Below are 21,413 nucleotides of genomic sequence, written 5' to 3' on the forward strand. Positions count from 1 at the left end.
ATACTAGACATCTGATTATTATGTCACACATAATAATCTTGACATATAAACTAGCTATGGGTAAAACGTGTGGTCGTTATACCATTGTTATCATGAACTAAAAATAAATAGGGAAATAGTGTCTGGTTAAAGAAGAACGGATTTGATATACTAGAGAGGGTTAGTTATATTGTGAATAACTTTACAAAGTATTTACTAATGTGTTTTGAAGAACAAATAACAAAAACACGAGTCCAATTTTGTTTTGTTTTTAGATTAAATTGTCCATTACCAAAACTGTTCACCTTAGGTCTAGCTTTAGACTTTGATAGTAAAGGAGTATTTAGGCTTATTTTTATATATCTGACATTTTTTTAAACATGTTGGCTATTTCCTAGATGGAGAGATGGCATTACTCTCCAATTGTTAAGAACATTTCTGAAGATTTAATATTTGTTCCATTTCTAATGTTCCTATTTCAAACGTAATTTTAGAGTAACAAAGGCTGATGCTGAACTTGGAAAACATGTGTTTGCATGTCGTAAACAAAGAGGCTTTGTTTGTTCAATCACCAGTTAAATCTCATACAGTAATAATGATTGATTGGCTAAAGCTTAGTTTAACATCCTGGTGAAACATTATGGGATATGTTCACTTCTAAGGGTAAACAAATTGATTAAAATGGATTATTGTTATTATTATTGATTAATTTGGAATATTAATTAAAAAGGCCGTTATCTGCAGGTTCACTTAGGAATGCCTTGCATGAACATTTGTCAGGCTTTGTGTTTCCTAGGGGCAGTACATTAATGAAGTTTATTGATAATTTGTTTGTTTAAACATCTGAAGAAAATTGTGCTGCGAACACGGGAAAAACTGTGTTGCATTGTTTGACATCAACACAATGATGTCACTGATTAAAAACTCCAGCTGGTAGAATATCAAAGTGCACTATTATAGGACATGAGATCTCGAGACTGACTTAGACTTTGCAAAGACTGAATGAATGTGAATTGATTTGTCAATTCCTGACTGTTACAGTAAAACTGACCCACCGACAAAAGGTGATTTTATTTTGGGATGCACACAATGCTTTTAGCAATGGTTTTCTGACTATGCCATTGTTGAACCATTGTGAGACATGACGCATGAACTTTGTCTGACTCTGCATGATCCCTGCATGACTTGATGACTATGTAGCTTGATTTTTAACATTGTTGATTCTTTTTGACAGGAGAAAGTTTTTGTTTTTTCATCCTTTGTTTTAGGTGTTCCTGATGATGAGTCATAGGACTTTGAAATAACATTGTATGTGAAGATGGGTACTCTGAAGTATCTTACTTGGGGAAACATGGTCTCTATGGGTTGGAGGACAATGTTTCCAGGAGGGGTATAATGGGTTTATTGTTCAATTTAGTAATTTAATTTTAAGATGTATTTGATAATATTTTGTTTCCATCCCAGTTGAAATCTTTCATTATTTCTTCTGTGACACATTGGTTTCAGATTTCTTTGAATTCTTGTCACGTGAATCTTTTAACCCTCACATGATCCAGAGGGCAAATGAAACTTGTCGCCTAAAAAAAACTTTTTCCTACATGGTCAAGCTCTCAGATTGGGTTCTGCTAAGACGTATGATTAAATGTATTGTTCGAAGTTGAGATCTGATTGGTTTCAGCACCATGGCTGAACAATGTTGCAGGAGATGTTTGTTGTGTGTTTAGGAAATTGTGGGTAAGTAAAAACACAACGCAAACAACATTTCATGGTTTCAAGAAGTTTAAAAATGATAGATAAGACTCTAAGACCTAGTGGTCGACTGTAGGCTGTTAACCCAGAATGCAAGTGCTATTTTCTACCCAGGCCAAAGCTGTTTTTCCCCTTGCAATCTTGAGGAGGGAAGATGGATCATTCTGAGGCAGACAGGAGTGTCAATGAAGGCAGCTGGATGACTTCCAGCTATTCTTCTACTGCTATTGTCTTATGGGTTTGGGTCAACACGAAGTACAAAACCCAAAACTTCTGAGATGATTTACAGCCAAGTATATTAGTAATCTCAACACTCCAGAGAACATATAGAAGATCCACCGTTAACTGTTCTTTTACTGAAGTCTCAGTTTTCTGACTACAGTTCCGTCCAATTCAAATGGTAATGATGTTGCTTCAGATGTCATCAAGGGATTTTGCTATGAGATGGGACATTACAGCATGAAGGCTAAGATAAATATTCCATCTAAAGGCTACGCATGGAGATCGGAACGTGCACATCCTGAAGAAGTGATTACTGGACAATATAACAGAAGTAGAAAAGGATGGACGACAGTTACATCTTGCTATAAGTGTTTTGAAAGATTTTTCATTATGTATAATCAAGTATTAATTGTATGTTGCTTTGTTATTAGGCTATGTATGTAAGTTTGTTAAACTTGAATGGGACAAATAGATTTTTTCCTCTGAAGCATAGAGGTTTTTTAAATGATTTTCCATTTAAGTAGAGTAGATTAGCGCAATTGTCTTTTCTTCCACTTTTTCTGTTATAATCAAAAAGGTGTTTTTTTGGCTATTGTGAGTAGGTACAGTACATGTGACCTGTGACTTCTGCCTTGAGTAAAATGATTACCCATCGATAAATATTTTTCAGAAAGTCATTTTGGGCTTTCGAGGGCGGAACTCAGTAAGTTACTTGTAATAATAATCTTTTTTGATTAAGTGATCTTAATTAATAAAAGGAGGGAGTGTTATGGCAGAATGTTTAATACAGCGTATTTCTGATATTCATTAATGATCACATGGTATTCCATATGATGTGTGTTACTGAGTTGGGTCACACACAGTTAGAGAGACAATGGTCGTTCTGAATTATCAATAGATGTATTCATTTTAAGTGAGCTGACACCAAGGGTATAGGAAGTTCAGAGAAGGCCTCAGGTTATAAAAACAGTTAACCTTTGTTAGTTAACTAATCCTAAGGATGTCATGAGATGATGACGTTTAAACATATACAGGTATAGCTTTCAGAGAGAAAAACATGTGACATTTGTGTGGTTGGCTGCATGATAAAATGTGCGTGCGTTAAACATGTTTGGGGAACATGTTCGTGTGTCATTTAGAAAAGTATATCTAGGCCTGTGTTTCTTCTGTTCTGGGGAGCATTTCCACGATTGGCTGCTGTGGCAGCAGGTGATGTACTTCCCATTATTGTTTGTTTGTTGCAACAACTAAATAATAATTACTTATCAGCTATATCTGTGTTTGTGTTTTATTGATTCCTCTCTGTTTCATTCTTTCCTGTTGTGTTATGCTGGATATCTCCACAACACGCACATGACCAATGAGGGCACAAGATAAATTTCTGCACAGATGGAAGGCTGACAGGCAGGTAGGCCCTCCAGTTATTTTAGCCGGGCCGGCTCAGATGATTGGTCGTGCTTTTTACAGTATTACGGCTTCCACAGATGACATTTTTTAATGTATTTATTCTCAAAGCATTTCATATATTCATTGCTATCGGGATGTTAAGACCATTCCATGGAATATAACAAAAAGTGTTTCTGAAATAAATTACATACCCCACCTTTAAGTAATAATCCAAAAAAATGTAAAAAAATGTTTTGTTGCTTCTCTACACATCGGAAGTGTCTTATCTTCATGAGGCCATTTAGTGGCATACCATCGCAGATTCATAAAGACCGAAAATGCCTTTATGAAATCTTTAATTGATTCATAAAGCAGCATCAAGAGGGACAGAACTGCTGTTGCAGATCTTAGGGAAGGAAAGGTGGACAGGGCAAAAAACAAGCTTCATTTGCTGTAAGCGCATCCACCTCTCCCTCTTCCAACTTGACTTGTGATTATTTGATCAGCAAACTAACACTTTACACGTCATGAGGAAGACCTCCATATCGCTTGTAATGCTAAATTGTGAACAACAAATCCATGCTGAAATTCGCGGGAGGAGAGTTAGTTTACGTCAACTGTTAGCCCCCGTCGGATGTTACTTTGAATTACATCATGATGCTTTTTGATCTATTCAGTAAAAATGTCTGTTGGGCTAAGGTTTATAAGGTAATTACTTGAAATAAGTAGAATACTTACATAGTAATGTAGTTAGTTACATGACACAGCTGACCATATTATTTAAATACCTGTATGAAATCAATTTGCAGGTTCCAAAAACTGTATAATGAAAATTGTGAACATAATTCTTGTAGCCTAATTGTTTTAGAGTTGAGTCCTGTTCAGTGTTTGACAAGTATAACCTTTTCCATTATAAGCATAATTCAAGACAAAACACAGTAAAAATTGAATGGATTGCCCAGACGGTGAGGGTGCAATCCCTACATAAATAGATAAATAAAATATAATAAAGAAGGTCTACGTACTGACTGTTAATAATAAAGTTATGATCAGTCAAAATATGGCTTGTAATAAATAATAATAACTATTTACAGTCTTTGTGTGCTAAATCCCACAACAATCCTAATTCTTCTTTAGTGGCAAGGACTTGTGACTTTCTGCATGGCCTGTAACTGTAGACATGGTTGAGGAAGCTAATATCAATCTAGAAAAAAAGGTCTCCACACAAAAATAGAACATTGATCATCAGTACCATTGAGTAAACTTAATGTTGAGAACGAGAAAGCGATATACATAAGACTATCTGCTCATGTGCTTAACAAAAGGTATTCATAATTACAATATGTGTTATGTGGAGAAGAAGAGGCAGCTTGTTTGTTCACCCTTTCACCCATTCATGTGTCTCCAGAAGAGTAGATTGATTGGGTAGAAACATCAAAATACTGCCGCCTTGCAAAGAGTTTTATATAAAAGTAACAATTCTTCCTGACCATGGGGTTCATGATCACAACTTATGAGATCGTTGCATACTGCATGGCCTAATGTACTCGCATACAATACTGACAGAAACCACCCACTCTTTTTTTACTTTAAAACTCCAAAGATCCCATCACTGTTAACTATATCCAGCCCAGAACATGATCTTTACTGGGCATTTTTGTCAGAAAGCAAAAAAAAGCAAAAAAGAAAAGCAAGAGTTTACAAGTTTTGTTTTCCAATTGTGGATTAACGGTTTTGTTAGCTTTCAAATGATTGCCAAAAACAGACTATGTTTATTTTAATTTTATTATCTGTGTCTTTAGGAGGGGTGGTCGTCCAATATGGGTCAACTTTGAGAACCCCTGTGACCTGAAGGATTTGTCACTAAATCACTAGGATAATGTAAGATTTTAGCGAAGTTAGATATCGAGATGTCCTATACAGCAGGGCTGCCAACATTTGAGTTCAGCTTGGAGTGAGATTTCTTTTTTGGTGAACCGAAAAAAGAAACGTTCATGTGTACAGTGTTACAAATGTATTGAACAAGTACAAACTAGGGTTTCCCATTAATGTACCGGGCGCTACAGTGGAATACGCACATACACAGTGTACCCGCGACTCTTACAATGAAGGCTCGATAATCAGCTCACAGCATATAAAATGGCATATAGGCCTAGGTGTAAGCAGAGGTAAAATTATATTTTGGGGGGGGGGGGACCCCCCTCCTCTAGGGGGGTCCGGGGGCATGCTCCCCCGGGAAGATTTTTATTAAAATTCATCAATCTGGTGCACTTTGAGAGCAAAATGAAGAGATCGATGGATACATCTCTCAACATCCATATGAAACAGAACTGTACACAGATTTTCTTTTTCTTTATGGATATTTTACAAATCACTCACCTTTTAAACTGTACTCTTGTTTTACTGTCATATAGTATTTCATAACTGTTTTTCATTTATTCTCATAAATGGTGACCAAACCGTTTGAGACTCACTGAGATAACTAGACTAAAGTTAACTATCTAAACTCTCAGAGAGTCCCTTACCTCACTGAGCTGTAGTTTAGTGGGAATGCTGATACAGCATTCCAACTATATGTTATGCTACGGACAAAAAGTTTATTATTCCACCGACTTATTTTGGCCCTCTTCTCCTCCTGCATTCAACATCGCAGAAACTCCGTTCAAACATCAAAACGTTCAGCTCGGTCGGGAATCGATGGCTATTACTTTTATCATTCATAACTTTCATAATTCCAGAGATACATCCCATAATTCATCACATTTTTAACCATTGAAGTCAATGGAGAAAATCTTCAGACTTGAACAATCTTCATGCGACTTCAACTGCTAACTTTCATACTTTCAGGACATCTTTCTGACATTATTCGTGTAACACAACTTTTAAATCTGATTCTTACTTTTAGAGATATTAAACATTGTTCAGACCTTGTTAAAGAGGCTTTCTTCAGATTTTAAAATTAACTAGAGTGCGTGATGTCACAGCTAGAGGGTAGGAAATCTTGAAATTTGCCTTCATATTTTTTTTTTTAAAACTGCCATAATTCCCAAACCCTACATTCCTGAGACATAATGTTTCATGACAAACGTAGGAAAACATCTCGTAGCTTGAAAAATGACAAATAATTAAGCAAAAATAATTAAACAAAATGCCTCTTGAGGGCATGAAGTGACAAAAACGTTCAACATGTCTCCATTAAAACCCATTGTAATTTCAGGCTGATATTTCCTCACAGCAGCAGCCGCACACCTTTAGTTAAACTGCCAAAAAGGCCACATTATTAACCCGAAAGTACACAAAAATTACACTTCAGATACTCAACATCCTTGACATGCTTCACGTTTTGAAATTTCACAGATATCTGTTATGGTTCTTCCACAAAACGTTCACATGTAAGAGCTTTATCTCTCATTCAGAACAATGCAAACCTTTGATCACTACAGAGCTCGTTAGCTCAACTATAAACACCTGTGTAATGGAACACGATGATGTCATCACTCCAGTTCGCGCGCTCGCTCTCTCTCTCTCTCCTTCAAAATACAGGTTTGGTAACGATGTAGCCATCAACGCATCTAAGCGTATTATGGGGTGTCATCAAATGCCGTTGCCATGGCGACAGATCATTCGCCATCAAGTTAGTTCAAAAGTTTGCAGTTCAAATATTCTGCTGCTTTTCCAAGCCTTTTTACTTTCTTTTCTTCACTCATCACACATTCAAGCCCCCAGTGTTCATGTATCATTTCAATCTAAATTCTTCACTTTCTTCTTACACATTACATTTCAGCATAGCAGTTTAGCGTCAGCTTTTCAGCATAAAGCATTCCCACTAGCAATTTCTTCAGAAATTGCATTCTCTAGTTTGTTCTGGAAATGTCATTTTCGAGCCTGAGACCTGAAAAACAGGCTTGGGGCTTAACAGGTTAAAGGAGAGGTGTCATGCTTTTCCGGTTATTACCCGTCCCCTTGTGTGTTATGAAGGTTTTTATGCATGTAAATGGTGTGCATAGTCAAAACCCTCAAAGTACACCCTGTAGCGAGTAAAACTCTAACACAGAAAATACCTCCCCAAAACGCCTCGTTGGAGATACGTCACTGTCCATTTGATTCTTCCGGGAACAAAATGGACCAATCCGGAAGAGCTATGGCCACACCCAGCGGCGCTGGCCGCACCCTCTGCCAGCCTAACATTTACTGTTGGAAGCTCTGGTTCAGTTCACAATCTATCCAGTCATGCCAATGCCAAGGACCTGTTTCCTGAAATGTGAGGGGAAATCTGAGCTGTTTCTCCTACCGACGGAAGAACCACGACGAAGTCAGTGGTTGAAATTTCTGTTTAACACTGTTCCTTCAGAGGTTCGAAGAACGTTACTGTGTGCGCGGCATTTCACAGACGAAAGCTTCCAAAACATTGCCCAGTTTGAGGCCAGATATGCACAGCATTTGAAACTGAAGGACGATGCTATTCCTAGTTTGTTTGGACCGTTTGGAGCAGGGGAAGATTCAGGTACACAACCTGTAAGTTTGCATTGTTATTTGTGTATTTATCAAACAAGGTATCTACCACGACTGTTTAACCGTGTAAACGTGTTTCGGACTGCTAAGCCATTGACACAGTGCTAACTGGGCTAACTAAGTTGCTAGCATTTCCATATATCAACTCCAATATCAGCAGATGGCCTTACATACATGTATCTCATAGCAGGAGAATGTCTGCATTCACACACGAAATACTCATAGACAGTATACTCCGGGTGATTTACCGTACGGTCAGTCGCGAAACGTAATTACATTATAGCTGGCGTTCCTAGCGTGTATGCTACCGAGCTAAACAACGGAGCTAGACATGAGTTTGCTCGGGAAAACATTGTTGTTATGCCAGCTACAATGAATGTAGCAGACTACCCGTATAAGATTGCAATTGTAAACATGTTCTTGATAGCCTAATATGAACCACTATCTGTTGTTCATAGTATAGTATAGTATAGTATAGTAGCCTATAGCATATTACACTGAACAACTAGCAAACGTAGGTTAGCATTGTAATCCAGCTGGCAAGCTGACGAACATAAAATGACTAAGTTTCAATAATATTTTGAGATTGGCACTTCATTTCGTTAGGAATGTCTCCCAAACAAGGTATCTACCACGACTGTTTAAATGTGTAAACGTGTTTCGGACTGCTAAGCCATTGACACAGTGCTAACTGGGCTAACTAAGTTGCTAGCAACTCCAATATCAGCAGATGGCCTTACATACATGTATCTCATAGCAGGAGAATGTCTGCATTCACACACGAAATACTCATAGACCAGCGACGTGCAGTCAGGGGAGGCAGGGGAGGCAGAGCCTCACCTGTCATACTCCGATGTAACGGAAAAACAACTAAAGAAAAACTAAATAGTAATAATAATAAAATGTCTCCACTGATCTGTGTTGTAAGTGTGATTTATGTATGATTCCAATCGCTTTTTATAGTCAAAATCAGCAAATTTGCCGAGCTCCGCTACGGGAGCGATGAGAAGTGAGGCAGGGACGAGCTCTGCCTCTCGTAAGCCCACAGTAACTTGCTGGAGCGCGGGCACTAATTTAGAGCGGGCACTTATTTTGTGAGCGCGCTCAAGCCAGTTACTGTGGGGTAAGGTGAGGCACAGATGAGCTCTGCCTCACCTCAGAATGCGTCACCCAACAGAAACTGGCTGGAAAGCGGGCCCTAAGCGCATGCCTGTTACCATCTCACTGTAGGTCACCAATGTAATGTTTGTAGATCCCTTTATTACATTTATCCTCGCCATCCATAGTCTCTAAATAACTTATTTCACGTATATATGATATTTAGGCTCGCTGGTCTCATCATACAACAGCAATGAAAAAAGCACCAGGGGAGGCAGCCATAACCTCTGCCGCACTGAAGGGGGCGCACGTGAGCCCACAGGTTCTTGTTGCTACTGTAATTCTACGCAGAGACGGTAGACGCAAACAACAAACTAGACTTTTGAAACTACAGGAAGATAAGGAGGACTTTTACAAAAAAGTAATAGAGATTGTTGTCCAGAAGGATAGCATGGACTTCATCTTCAAGTCAAGGTAAGACCACATTTGTAATGAAAATGGGATCTTACTAAGAAAGAACAATCCAATATTTAGATTTTGGGTATCCTTTTGTTGAACGGTCTGTTTAAAATGAATCGAAGCATCAGACTAAAAAAAGCTTTTGAAAATAACCGAATATTTCGATTAAGGTCAAAATATAATATTTGTAAATCTGACTCAGTGAGTCAGTGCCTCACCAGCCATGAACCTCACCGCACGTCACTGTCATAGACAGTATACTCCGGGTGATTTACCGTACGGTCAGTACATTATAGTTGGCGTTCCTAGCGTGTATGCTACCAAGCTACCGTTCATAGCGTGTATGCTACATAGCTAAACAACAAGGCTACCTAGAGCTAGACATGCTAGGGAAAACATTGTTTTCATGCCAGCTACAATGAATGACCGAACGTAGCAGACTACCCGTATAAGATTGCAATTGTAAACATGTTCTTGCTAGCCTAGACTAGCTGTTGTTCATAGTAGATTGGCATATTACACTGAACAACTAGCAAACGTAGGTTAGCATATTAGCTGGCAAGCTAACTGTGTTGATTAGATAGATAGATTAGATAGATACACACTCCTACCACAACTACTACTAACGACACTAAAACAACTAAGTTTCTCTAATATTTTGTTATTTGCATTTGATTTCGTCCAGCCAGATCAGGAAACTCCTGGCGTATCTGGCGGACAACACACACACGGGATGACCCACTCTGATGCCTCGTCCTAAAAAGCCCCGACAGCCGCTTACAAAGCTGCGATAGACAAGATGCCAAAAACGCCTATAAGGGGAGGAATGGATGATATACAGTGTATATATGTATATTTACGCATGTTCATTTTGTACATTTCTAAAAATAAAGTTTGATGGAAATACTTAGTAGGCCTATCCTTTCTTCCCTGAATTATTTGCTCCTATAACATATCATTCATATATAGCAAACCATGATTTGATTTCTCATCAAACAGTAGTAGTTTATTACAGGTAAAAATAACTTACTCTTCTATAACAACAGTTGTAGACAGTTCGGTTAGTTAGCGTATAAAATATACGGCTGTACCGAGGCCATTATAAGACTGTTGTTCCGCTGAGAGCGAGCCGAAAAAAGCACTGTTAGACATGGGCGGAGCCTCTCTGGTGGTTGACTAATCAGAACAGAGTGGCCGAGCTGACCAATTGGAGCACACCAGTGGCGTTTTCTCCCGGAGGCCAAGGGAAGCCAGGCTTCCCCTGTTTTTTCGGATTGTAGTTATAATTTAAATAAATAAATAAAAACACTTTGTTTTGTTTCGATAATTCTCCTTTGCTGTTGCTGCCGGCCCGTCTCTCCCCCACTCTCATTGAGTATTTTACAAAGAAAGAGTGAAACAAACAGCGCCCCTCTCTAGATGTTATGGTGAAACAGTAGATTGCATTCACTGTTGCGAGAGGAGGCCAGGGGAATCTGGCTTCCCTTGGTGAGGGATTGACCAATAAGATGAGGCCCACGTGATGCCCCTGCCAACCTGTGATTGGTCAGGGCCATGCCAAGGGAAGCCAGCCGTCTCTAGCTTCCCTTCAGAGGCCCGAAGTTAAGTAAACTGATATAAACTCCCCAAACAGGTTTTAAACTTTGAATCAAATCCTGTAAATCCTGAAAATCCTGAAAATCTCCGCTCTGCTGACCACAATGCACTGCAGTTCGGATAAAAGTGAGGCAAAGTGGCTTCACCCCATTCAAACCCTTCTTTTTTATTCATTACCGAATCTGCACTGCGCATTGAGCGGCTGGTATTGCATTTGGGGGGGGGGGGGGGGGGGGGCGTGTCTGCATAAATTAACCCAACCCAAAAAAATGGGCTTCCCCTAAATTTTTCCCCACGCCACGCTACTGGAGCACACTAGGCTCACAGGGAGGGGGGGGCAAGAGCTCCAACGAGCCGTTTAGTGGAGAGAGTGAATACTGCTGAATACACATACTTTACAGAGATGCTGTATGCGAAACCAATGTGAGTTTGGGAAATTGCACAGTATAAATCTATTTTAGTATACCTCAACAATGGAATTATGATCAGTGGAAATGGCCATGACACCTCTCCTTTAAGGTATGGTCTTGATAACCTCATCATGCTAACATTAGTCTCACGGCATTTCGTGTTATAGTCATAAATAAAAGAGCCAACATAATCTAATTTATCTCGTGAGACAGTTATATCACGTACAGTAGTGGCACTGGCTTGTGCCTCATTAAAACATATTCCGAACAGCTTTTGGCAGAGGCATATGAACCATGGATGTACTCTAACTTTGAACAGTTCCGCCTTAGCGACACATTCATGGTGACATATGCGGATATGGATCCTGGAATGAACGTGGTTCATTTAGGAAAGTAGTGTTAATATGACCATGTGATTAGAGCAGTTGGAATTAAACGAGGGAGGATAGAGCTGTGATGTTGTATTAACATTTACTACACACATACATATTGAGACGGCTTTGGTTATTAGCTAGCAATAACATATCTCCATGGCAACCAGTGTAAGTTAGTAGCTAGCCTAACATCTGAATGAAAGCGTGTTCTACATGCTGTTACAAACACACTATCTGCTATATATGCCCTCTGTCACTGTCAGTCGTCATCCTTTACAAGACTCTGCATGGTCACTTTTCATTGAAGCTTTGGGTTGGAGCAATGCTAGCACTGAGTGTACACTTAAGGTTAACTGGCTTGCTGTTGTCAACTCACCCGTTTTCCAAAAGGGTTTTCATCGTTGCTTTTCGGCGACATGGAAGACCAGAGCACCACCAAACCAAGGAAGGTCCCAACAACAAGCAGACTCCGCAGAATAAAGCCTACTTTCAGCCTCATGTTGGAGAAACAGCTAAACTAGATTAGATGCTGCTGCTAGCAGGGGCTAACCGGCTGGCAGCTATCGACTAGCTTTAGTTCTCTGCTTAGGTTGTAAATTTGAACACGGCTGGCACTACCTCGACGACATGCCGTGACTTTCAGCTAAATAATATGTTGCATTCCTCCAGGCTGACTCCTTCCTCTTCTGGTGTAATTCCTGTCTCCGGCTTCCTGACACTTCTCTGCTGCTGACACGGCTCCAGCGATCAGCCCACCGCAGCTCACTTCTGCCCACCCGCCTGTGGCAGCAATAAATAACGTTAGAAAAATTGTTTCCTGATATATCAATTATTCTGTAATATGTTCAGTATATTTCTTAACTTCCGAATGTAAGATATTCATATGTTGTCCCCGGCGTTTGTCTCGCCCATACACTCTCAGATATTAAAGCTGGCTGGGTGTGGAAAGACAAACAAGAGGTCTTTCAGGTTTATCAAACTACAGGTCCGGGTCACCAACTGCGGGCTGAGGCTCATTGTTGCAACCGCAACGCACGTCATGCTGTTGTAGTGTTAAACATTTAGAGATGTAATGATTACCATGGAGGGAAGATAGGGGCACGCAGGATATGGCAATTTGACATATAATGAGAATGATGCAAATGAGGCAATATCACCATAGGCTACGGTGCATTTGAGACTTCCCCATTTCAAAGAAAAAATCTGAGATTTTCCATTAAACTTCATATTCAGAAATGGATGTTGGTCAAGCTCCCACACTTTTTATAAATTAACTGCAAGTACATGCAAACAGCAAAATGTATCCACCCTGTCATGGACAAACTTCAGAGAGTAAATACATTGTAATTACATAGTGATTATAAAATATATTTTCAGAAAGCTATAGTCCCTTTCTCAACAATATATTTCAGTTAATGGAAAAAGTATTTGGATAATAATGAAATTATGGCAAACTATGTGTACCATGTTGTAGGAGTCGGGATGACTGATAATTTATTCCGGCAAATTACTCAGACCTACTAATTAACCTAACAAGTTATTGAGTCTATGTAAGTTTACTGCTTGGCTCAGATCCATCAACGTCAGCAAGATCTCACCTCTATTAACTCCTGAAGAACCAGGGTCAATTAACTGCTGTTTCAATTCAGACGACCCTCTAAATCTGTTTAAGCAATCCCGAAGGATTTTGATATCAGTAAATGAGGTGTGGCCCTATACTAAGTGTGAGTGAGGCAGTGTGCAATCTTACCTTTTAAGCAGGAGAGGAGAGCGCAGATGTCTTTTAAGTTGTCCCAATCCAAAAGGTGGGATCAGTTTATTTGAAGAAAAATAGGTCCAAACGTATAAAGGGTTTTTACCTTCTCTCTCTTTACAACATTATAATCATACTAAACCTATCATGCTGTGATCATGTTCTAATATGAAACTTTAATTCACAGTTTTACATTTATTACCCTAAATTGTAACTTCAACTGCCCAATTCAGTTGTGACATTTAAAATCGTCCGATAGAATTTAGAGGCATTTCCTCATAAATGACCGGTGATAATAAAAAGCACATTCAAACTTTCATTCAACAAATCAGTTCATTTGCTCATTTCCACATTTGTATACTTCAACTAGTCCCGCATGAATTCGGAGGACCTTTCCTCACAGGTGGCAGGGTACTAACTTTCAACAAACATCAATTCATTCCACTCATTTCACAAAGAAATTCACTCAGCATTCAACAAAGAAATTCGAGAGATATTTACCAAGTTTGAGAGAACCTTACCGAGAGCAAAAACCCAGCTCTCCAGGGAGAGAGCTTTTACCGGAGATGCGAGAGCAGACAAGGGGAATATGAGAGAGAGAGAGAGAAGACGAGAGGAGAGAGAGGAGAGAGAGAGGAGAGAGAGAGACGGAGAGAGAGAGAGAGAGAGAGAGAGAGAGGGGAGAGAGAGAGAGAGAGAGAAGAGAGAGAGAGACAGAAGAGAGAGAGAGAGAGAGAGAGAGAAGAGAGCGAGAGAGAGAGAGAGAGAGAGACAGAGAGGAGATCTATATTATCTTCTCTATCTCATATCTCTCTCTCTATCTCTCTTCTATCTCCTCTCTCTCTCTCTCTCTCTCTCTCTCTCTCTCTCTCTCTCTCTCTCTCTCTCTCTCTCTCTCTCTCTCTCTCTGCCAGTGTCTTTATGCTCAAAAACAGGATAGAAAAAGCTAAAGACACCTCCTCCATACCCATATTTGTGGAAACTGGGCATGGCCTCTGATGTACAGTGTTACGGTTTTGTATTTATGTTTTCATTTTCCACCTTTGTTTTGAAATGTTTTCCTCCTTGGGCCGTTCTCATTTCATCAAATTCCCCTCCTCGACTCCTATCCTCAAGACTTAGTCCCGCCCACAGGAGATGCGAGCGGAGGAGCCGAGGAGGGGAACCGAGGAGAGAGGAGGGGAAGCAGCAGGCGGTTAGAGAAATGAGAATTCCTCTCCTCTGAGCGGTCATTTTAAAGAGACGTCCATTAATGATGACAGGAGGCACAGCATCATGGACAGATGTGTTCATGACGACTTATATATTTACTTTTAATTCATTGACAGTGCGGTATAATGAGACAATAACAGGCTACAGATGCGCACGCGCACACACACACACACACACACACACACACACACACACACACACACACACACACACACACACACACACACACACACACACACACACACACACACACATATATATAAATATATACAATTTCAGAATCAAACAGAGCACTCTCATAATAACGTAACACTATCAGAGACTGGATATATCCCCCCCCCCCTCTCTGGTCGCTACAATGAGGAAAATAAATTACGGGCCAAAAGTTTTATTTACAAGTATTAAAAGTAAGCAGAGGACACCAAACCAACTGAGACCTGTCTGTCCGCCACATCTACGCACACACTGTACCACACACACAGTGGCGGCTCCAGAGTATTTGTGTTGGGTAATCTATGGTAGGGCTAACCCATACAGTGGTGGGGCTCAAGTCAGTATTTGCAATGTAATACATACACGCTATATCGCCCCCCTTGACAGTGAAACGCCACGCGTGAGGTTTAGATTATTTCCCTGTCTCAATCCAAATTGAACTGTATGAAATAAAAAGGCACATTTGTCTTGTAGTAAATAAAAAGGGCGACCTGGAGCCAATCCTGCAATTTCCCCACAGGTGAAAGAGTTGACATGCTGAAAACCCAACCCCTGCAGGGGGGTCTGGGGAGATTTTTTGAAATACTAACATAAAATACACATTCTGGTACTCTCTTGAGAAGAAAAATAAATAAATCTATTACTACATATTTAAAAAAATGAATGCCATTTTTGTTTTTTGTTACTTTGTTCTGAAAGCTGAACCTGCTGCTGAAAGGGGAAGAGGCTGTGTGAATTACATTGTGGATAAGGGTGGATAGCCCCCATTGTTCTGTGTGTCAAAATGAAAGACAGCCCACACACCTATCAATCATCAAACCGTGGGGTCTTATTTCACGTAATGTTGTATCGATGTATAAAGATGTACTACCGCTAAACTATTCTCCGTCTGTACTTCCTGCAACAACACCACGCCGTTATCGTGATTCTGATTGGCCAGAAGACATTATCAAAGATGTTTTATTGAGAAGAAGATCACTACGTGACAAAAGTTTTCAAAACCGTTTCTAGTCTTCGGTATTTCCAGACAAGTGGCTACTGAAATCAATCTTACTAACTGCTGTCTGTGCAATTTACTCCGTGCGAGTTGACGGACTTTATTTTGCTTACTTTAACACCATTTTTCATGGTGGGGCTAAGGTGGGGCTAAGCCATTTCTTGGTATGGCTGTAGCCTACCCCAGCCATACCCTGGCGTCGCCACTGCACACACACCTACACCACACACACGCACCTACAGCTCCTAAAGCATATAATCAGGCTACAGCCGTTGTGTATTTTATTATGTGAAGCACTAAATGGTTTTAGAAAAATATCGACTCTTTGTTTGTAGATATCTACTAAACTAAAGCAAATAAAGAGAGTAGGCCTGTTATACTGAGTGATATATATTATACACACTGCTCTGCTTTTTGCACGGACCTCACAGCTGTTCTCACTGTAAACATCGCGTCGCGATGAAAGCAGTTAATAAAATAATATCCAGGGGATGCATGCAGAGCTGTCATTGGCTGAGATAAGTCCGGCCGTGCGTCACGACTCTTTGAAACATCTCTGTTCCCGGAAATGCATCCACGAAGGAGCCGTGGAGGACCGTGGAGGACCCATCAGTGTATCCTCGGTTATAGCTCCTCCAGAGAGCCTCCTCGACGCTCGATGCTCGGTCCTCGATGTGCATTTAGAGAAATGAGATGTCCTTCAACATGGCGCGCTAAAATTCATTTCCGGGTCACTACCGGAGGACCGAGGAGTCGAGGAGTCGAGGAGGGGGATTTGATGAAATGAGAACGGCCCCTTGTGTCTTCTCTGTTCCTTCTTCCTGTGTTTGCCTTCCTGTCGTTAGTTTCCCTGGTGTGTCTGATTGTCTGATTGTGTTCACCTGTTGCCCTTGTGTTTCTGCCTCCCTTACCCCAGCTGTGTCTTGTCTTGTGATTACCCCTCTCTGTATTTAGTCTTGTCTTCCCCTGTGTGCCTTGTCGGTTCATTGTTGGTTTCTCCTGTCTCCCTCCATGTTGGTCACGATTATTCCTAGTGCTACCCATGTTATCCATGCCATGCTTTTTTTCTCATCAGCTTTGTAAATAAAGCTCATTTTTTGTTTCTAGACCTGTTACCTCTTTTTGTTCTGCATTTGGGTCCTACCGTTTCCACGCTACCTAACAGAATGAACCGACCAGAAATGGACCCAGCAGACAGCTTGTACGAGGTGACGTACAATTTAACATGCTTGAGGAATGACTTTCGATATGCCTCCAGTAGTGAAGAGAGGCAGTCTATCATTTCTACGGCACGCCAAGAAGTAACCTCAAGGCCCTGGTTAAGGGAGTTACTACCCGAGTGGATTGAGGACTTTTTTGGTAGCGTTGAGGTCAAACCTGTTTCCTGGCCTGCTAGCCCCAGGCATGCTAGCCCCCTGCCTCCCAATTCCCAACCTGACACCATGCATCTCGGTGTGTTCCGTCTGGAGTCAACCCCTGCTTCTTCCCCATTTCCTGCTCCTGTCCAGGAGCCGTTCTCGGGTACTCGTCTGGCTTTTGGAGGTCCAAGGAGTCTCCAAAAGGCTCATAAGAGAAGGAGTCGCAAGTCCAGGCTAGCAGCCCGAGCCCCAGAAGCCATGCTTTGGGCTCCAGTACAGGCCCCAGCAGCCATGGTTCCGGCTTCAGTACCAGCCCACACAGCCATGGTTCCGTGCTCCAGTACCATCCCACACAGCCATGGTTCCGTGTTCCGGTTCCGTGCCCAGCAGCCATGGTGCCTGCTCTAGTACCGGCCCACACAGCCATGGTTCCGGCTCCGGAACCGGCCCACACAGCCATGGTTCCGGCTCCAGAACCGGCCCATGCAGCCATGGTTCCAGCCCCAGTTCTGGCCCCAGCAGCCATGGTTCCGGCCTCTGTTCCGGTCCCAGCAGCCATGATCCCGACTCCAGTTTCGGCTCCAGTACTGGCTCCCCGGCCGACGCCAGCCCCCCGGGCTTTGTCAGCGGTTCGGCCCACTCCAGCCCCTCGTGTCCTGTCGGTGGTCCGGCCGACTCCAGCACCTCGTCTCCTGTTGGCTCTACGGCCGACGCCAGCCCCCCGTGTCCTGTTGGCTCTACGGCCGACGCCTACCCTATGTCCTGTGCCGTTGGAGGTCCCCGCCGACTACTCTTCTGCCGGGGGTCTTGCCAACCCTATGTCCTGTCCTGTTGGGGGTCCCGCCGACTACTCTTCTGCCGGGGGTCCTGCCAACCCTATGTCCTGTGCCGTTGGGGGTCCCGCCGACTACTCTTCTGCCGGGGGTCCTGCCAACCCTATGTCCTGTGCCGTTGGAGGTCCTGCCGACTACTCTTCTGCCGGGGGTCCTGCCAACTCTATGTCCTGTGCCGTTGGGGGTTCCGCTGAGGGTCCTGCCAACTCCACGTCCAGTATCGTTGGGGGTCCTGCCGACACCTGTTCCGCTGTGGGTCTTGCCAACCCCATGTCCTGTCCCGTTGGGGGTCCCGCCGACTACTGCTCCGCCGGGGTTTCCTGCCAACACCAGATCCTGTCCTGTTGGGGGTCCCGCCGACACCAGATCCTGTCCTGTTGGGGGTCCCGCCGACACCTGCTCCGCCGGGTTTCCTGCCAACACCAGATCCTGTCTTGTTGGGGGTCCCGCCGACACCTGCTCCGCCGGATTTCCTGCCAACACCAGATCCTGTCCTGTTGGGGGTCCCGCCGACACCTGCTCCGCCGGGTTTCCTGCCTACACCATATCCTGTTCTGTTGGGGGTCCCGCCGACACCTGTCCCGCCGGGGGTCCTGCCAGCTCCATGTTCTGTTCCGTTGGGGGTCCCGCCGACACCTGTCCCGCCGGGGGTCCTGCCAACTCTGTGTCCTGTCCTGTTGGAGGTCCCGCCGACACCTGTTCTCCCGGGGGCCCTGCCAACTCTGTGTCCTGTCCTGTTGGAGGTCCCGCCGTTGGGGGTCCAGTCGACACCGGCCCTTGCTCCGTCCGGGGTCCCGTTGACACCGGTCCATGTCATGTCCAGGATCCCGTCTACGCCTGTTCCGTCGGCTCCGGTTCCTGTCCGGCCGACAAGGGGTCCTGCCCGTCCTCCGGAGCTGTCCCGTCAGCGCCTTCCTGCCCGTCCTCCGGAGCTGTCCCGTCATGGCCTTCCTGCCCGTCCTCCGGAGTTGTCCCGTCAGCACCTTCCTGCCCGGCCTCCGGAGCTGTCCCGTCAGCGCCTTCCTGCCCGTCCTCCGGAGCTGTCCCGTCAGCGTCTTCCTGCCCGTCCCGCCTTCTTGTTCGCCCTCGAGCCCGGCCCCCTGAGTGCCGCGGTCTTCGCCCTCGAGCCCGGCCTCCTGAGTTCCCCAGCCGCGGTCTTCGCCCTCGAGCCCGGCCCCCTGACTCTTCCAGCCGCTGCCTTCGCCCTCGAGCCCGGCCCCTTGAGTTCCCCAGCCGTGGTCTTCGCCCTCGAGCCCGGCCTCCTGACTCTTCCAGCCGCTGCCTTCGCTCTCATGCCCGGGCCCCTGAGTTCGCCCGCTGTGGCCTTCGCCCCTTTTTGGACTCTGCCTTGCCCCCGGGCCGTCCGCCCGGGACCCCTTCCGGGCCCGTCCTCCAGACCCCCTCCACCCACCCTTTTGGCCCTGGTTCCGACTTATGTAACAAAAGTTCATGACCTCTAATGTGCAGAACTAGAACATTATTCTCGGCTATGGCAAAAACACCTTTTTGGGGCCTCAGTTCTTTATCACTAAGTCAGGAGCCCCCCTCCTTATGCACCGCTGTAGGAAGAGGGAAGAAACTGCCTCCTCTCTTATCAGTGACACCCATAAACCATTGTTAGGCCTTACACACTCAATTTAACAAACCACTTGTGTTTTGTTTATACTGTAAATATAGAAAATCATAAAATATGAAGCATTTTCATTGTGGGTTATACAAGAATATAATTGATTATATTTTATTATAACTTTCGTTTTAATTATTCAACCTAATATGGAGATCTCAACAATGTCCACGCTGTCATGGGAAGGCTTGCTGACAGGGTGGACAATGGTACAAATAGTTTGCCATAATTTCATTATTATCCAAATACTTTTTCCATTAACTGAAATATATTGTTGAGAAAGGGACTATAGCTTTCTGAAAATGTACATTTTATATTATTTATGGAAGGCTTGCTGACAGGGTGGACAATGACAGGGTGGACATTTTTGGCTAATATTAGCATTTAATGAGCACATGGTGTTCAGTTAGCAACATGATTCAGTTAGCAAGGTGACTGTGTACTGTTTGACAAATATATTTCGAATTTCTGAAAGGTTTTAATATTAATTGACATTTCACTATGACAGAGTGGACATGTTAAGCTTGACAACATCCAACTACACACATATTATGATTACAATTTCGAAATACAAGTTAAAAAACTTACTTTGCAACTAGCCAATGTCTCAGCCTCCATTGAGGAAAGACAAAATGGTGGTAGTAATGTCACTGAAAACATCAGAAGGTTTTTTATAGGGCAGTTACTCCTTAATGACAGGGTGGACAGCAAATGTCAGGGACACATGAAAAATGTTCAATATTATTATGAAAATATAATATACATGATCAAAATGACTCGTTTTATCAAATAACTCGTGGACAATAAAACCATATCATTTTTTTTTTTAAATGTAGTATCATTTAACCACTTATTACACACACTGTATTTAGCAGAGTAGTGTGTGGGACATGCCAAAATCACGTACATCCAATGAAAAAACAAGTTATAAAATGAAGGAAACACATTTCAAGAGACTTACCATTGTACTGATATGTGTGTAAATGTTTGGCCTTTTATAATAAGACCTCAGTTTCATTATTCTGCTACATTTTCATGATAACTGAGTGATTCTGATGGGGACACCAAAGTTACTTTATAGTGATATTGACCCAAATGTTTAAAAAGCAATGTAGAGTGTAGTCTACATGTTCTTGCCAATTTTAACACAATCTGGAGATGGCATGAAGAGAGTTGGATCATGGTGTGGGTGTCTCATGCCCCTTTCACACCGGCGCTTTTCCAGCTCCGGCTCGGAGCTGGAGCTGGAAAAGCGCCGGTTTTTCCTGTTCACACCGCAGCGGCGCCGCGTCATAGCTCCGGAATGCGGTTCACTTCCAGCTCCAAAAAATTGTCGGTCTAGAGGCAAGAGCTTCGGAGCTATGACGCGGCGTCGCTTACGTCTCTTACGTCGAGGCGTGCAGGAAACCTTACTTTGACCATCCGTTCGCTGTTATTGATCATTGTGGAGAGCAGGCAGACGTTTTGTTTGTTATTATAGCAGCTATCGGATGGAATCAATACATGGGCTGCACAGGTTGTCATGTCCAACTATCACAAGTAGAATCATAATGAAAAATACGCCGGTAAAATGTGCCTGTAGAAAACGGCTTAGCAAGTAGTCAGTTTAGCTTCGGTTGCTATGCTAACATCACCCAT

General features: G+C 42.8%; 1 protein-coding gene across 2 annotated transcripts in view; it reads right to left on the bottom strand.

Annotated features, from left to right (window-relative positions):
• galnt7 (UDP-N-acetyl-alpha-D-galactosamine: polypeptide N-acetylgalactosaminyltransferase 7) overlaps positions 1 to 12,744 on the bottom strand; it is a 34,442-nt gene extending 21,698 nt beyond the window's left edge. Inside the window, exon 1 of one of the 2 annotated variants that reach the window (XM_034120899.1) lies at positions 12,162 to 12,744. In XM_034120899.1, the coding sequence (XP_033976790.1) occupies positions 12,162 to 12,284 (123 nt within the window). In that variant the 5' untranslated portion in view covers positions 12,285 to 12,744. The remainder of the gene's footprint in view (positions 1 to 12,161) is intronic. The other variant, XM_034120898.1, reaches the window with a different exon arrangement.
• Positions 12,745 to 21,413: the final 8,669 nt, after the last annotated feature.

Source organism: Trematomus bernacchii, unplaced genomic scaffold (assembly GCF_902827165.1).
Source record: "Trematomus bernacchii unplaced genomic scaffold, fTreBer1.1, whole genome shotgun sequence".
NCBI lineage: Eukaryota > Metazoa > Chordata > Actinopteri > Perciformes > Nototheniidae > Trematomus > Trematomus bernacchii.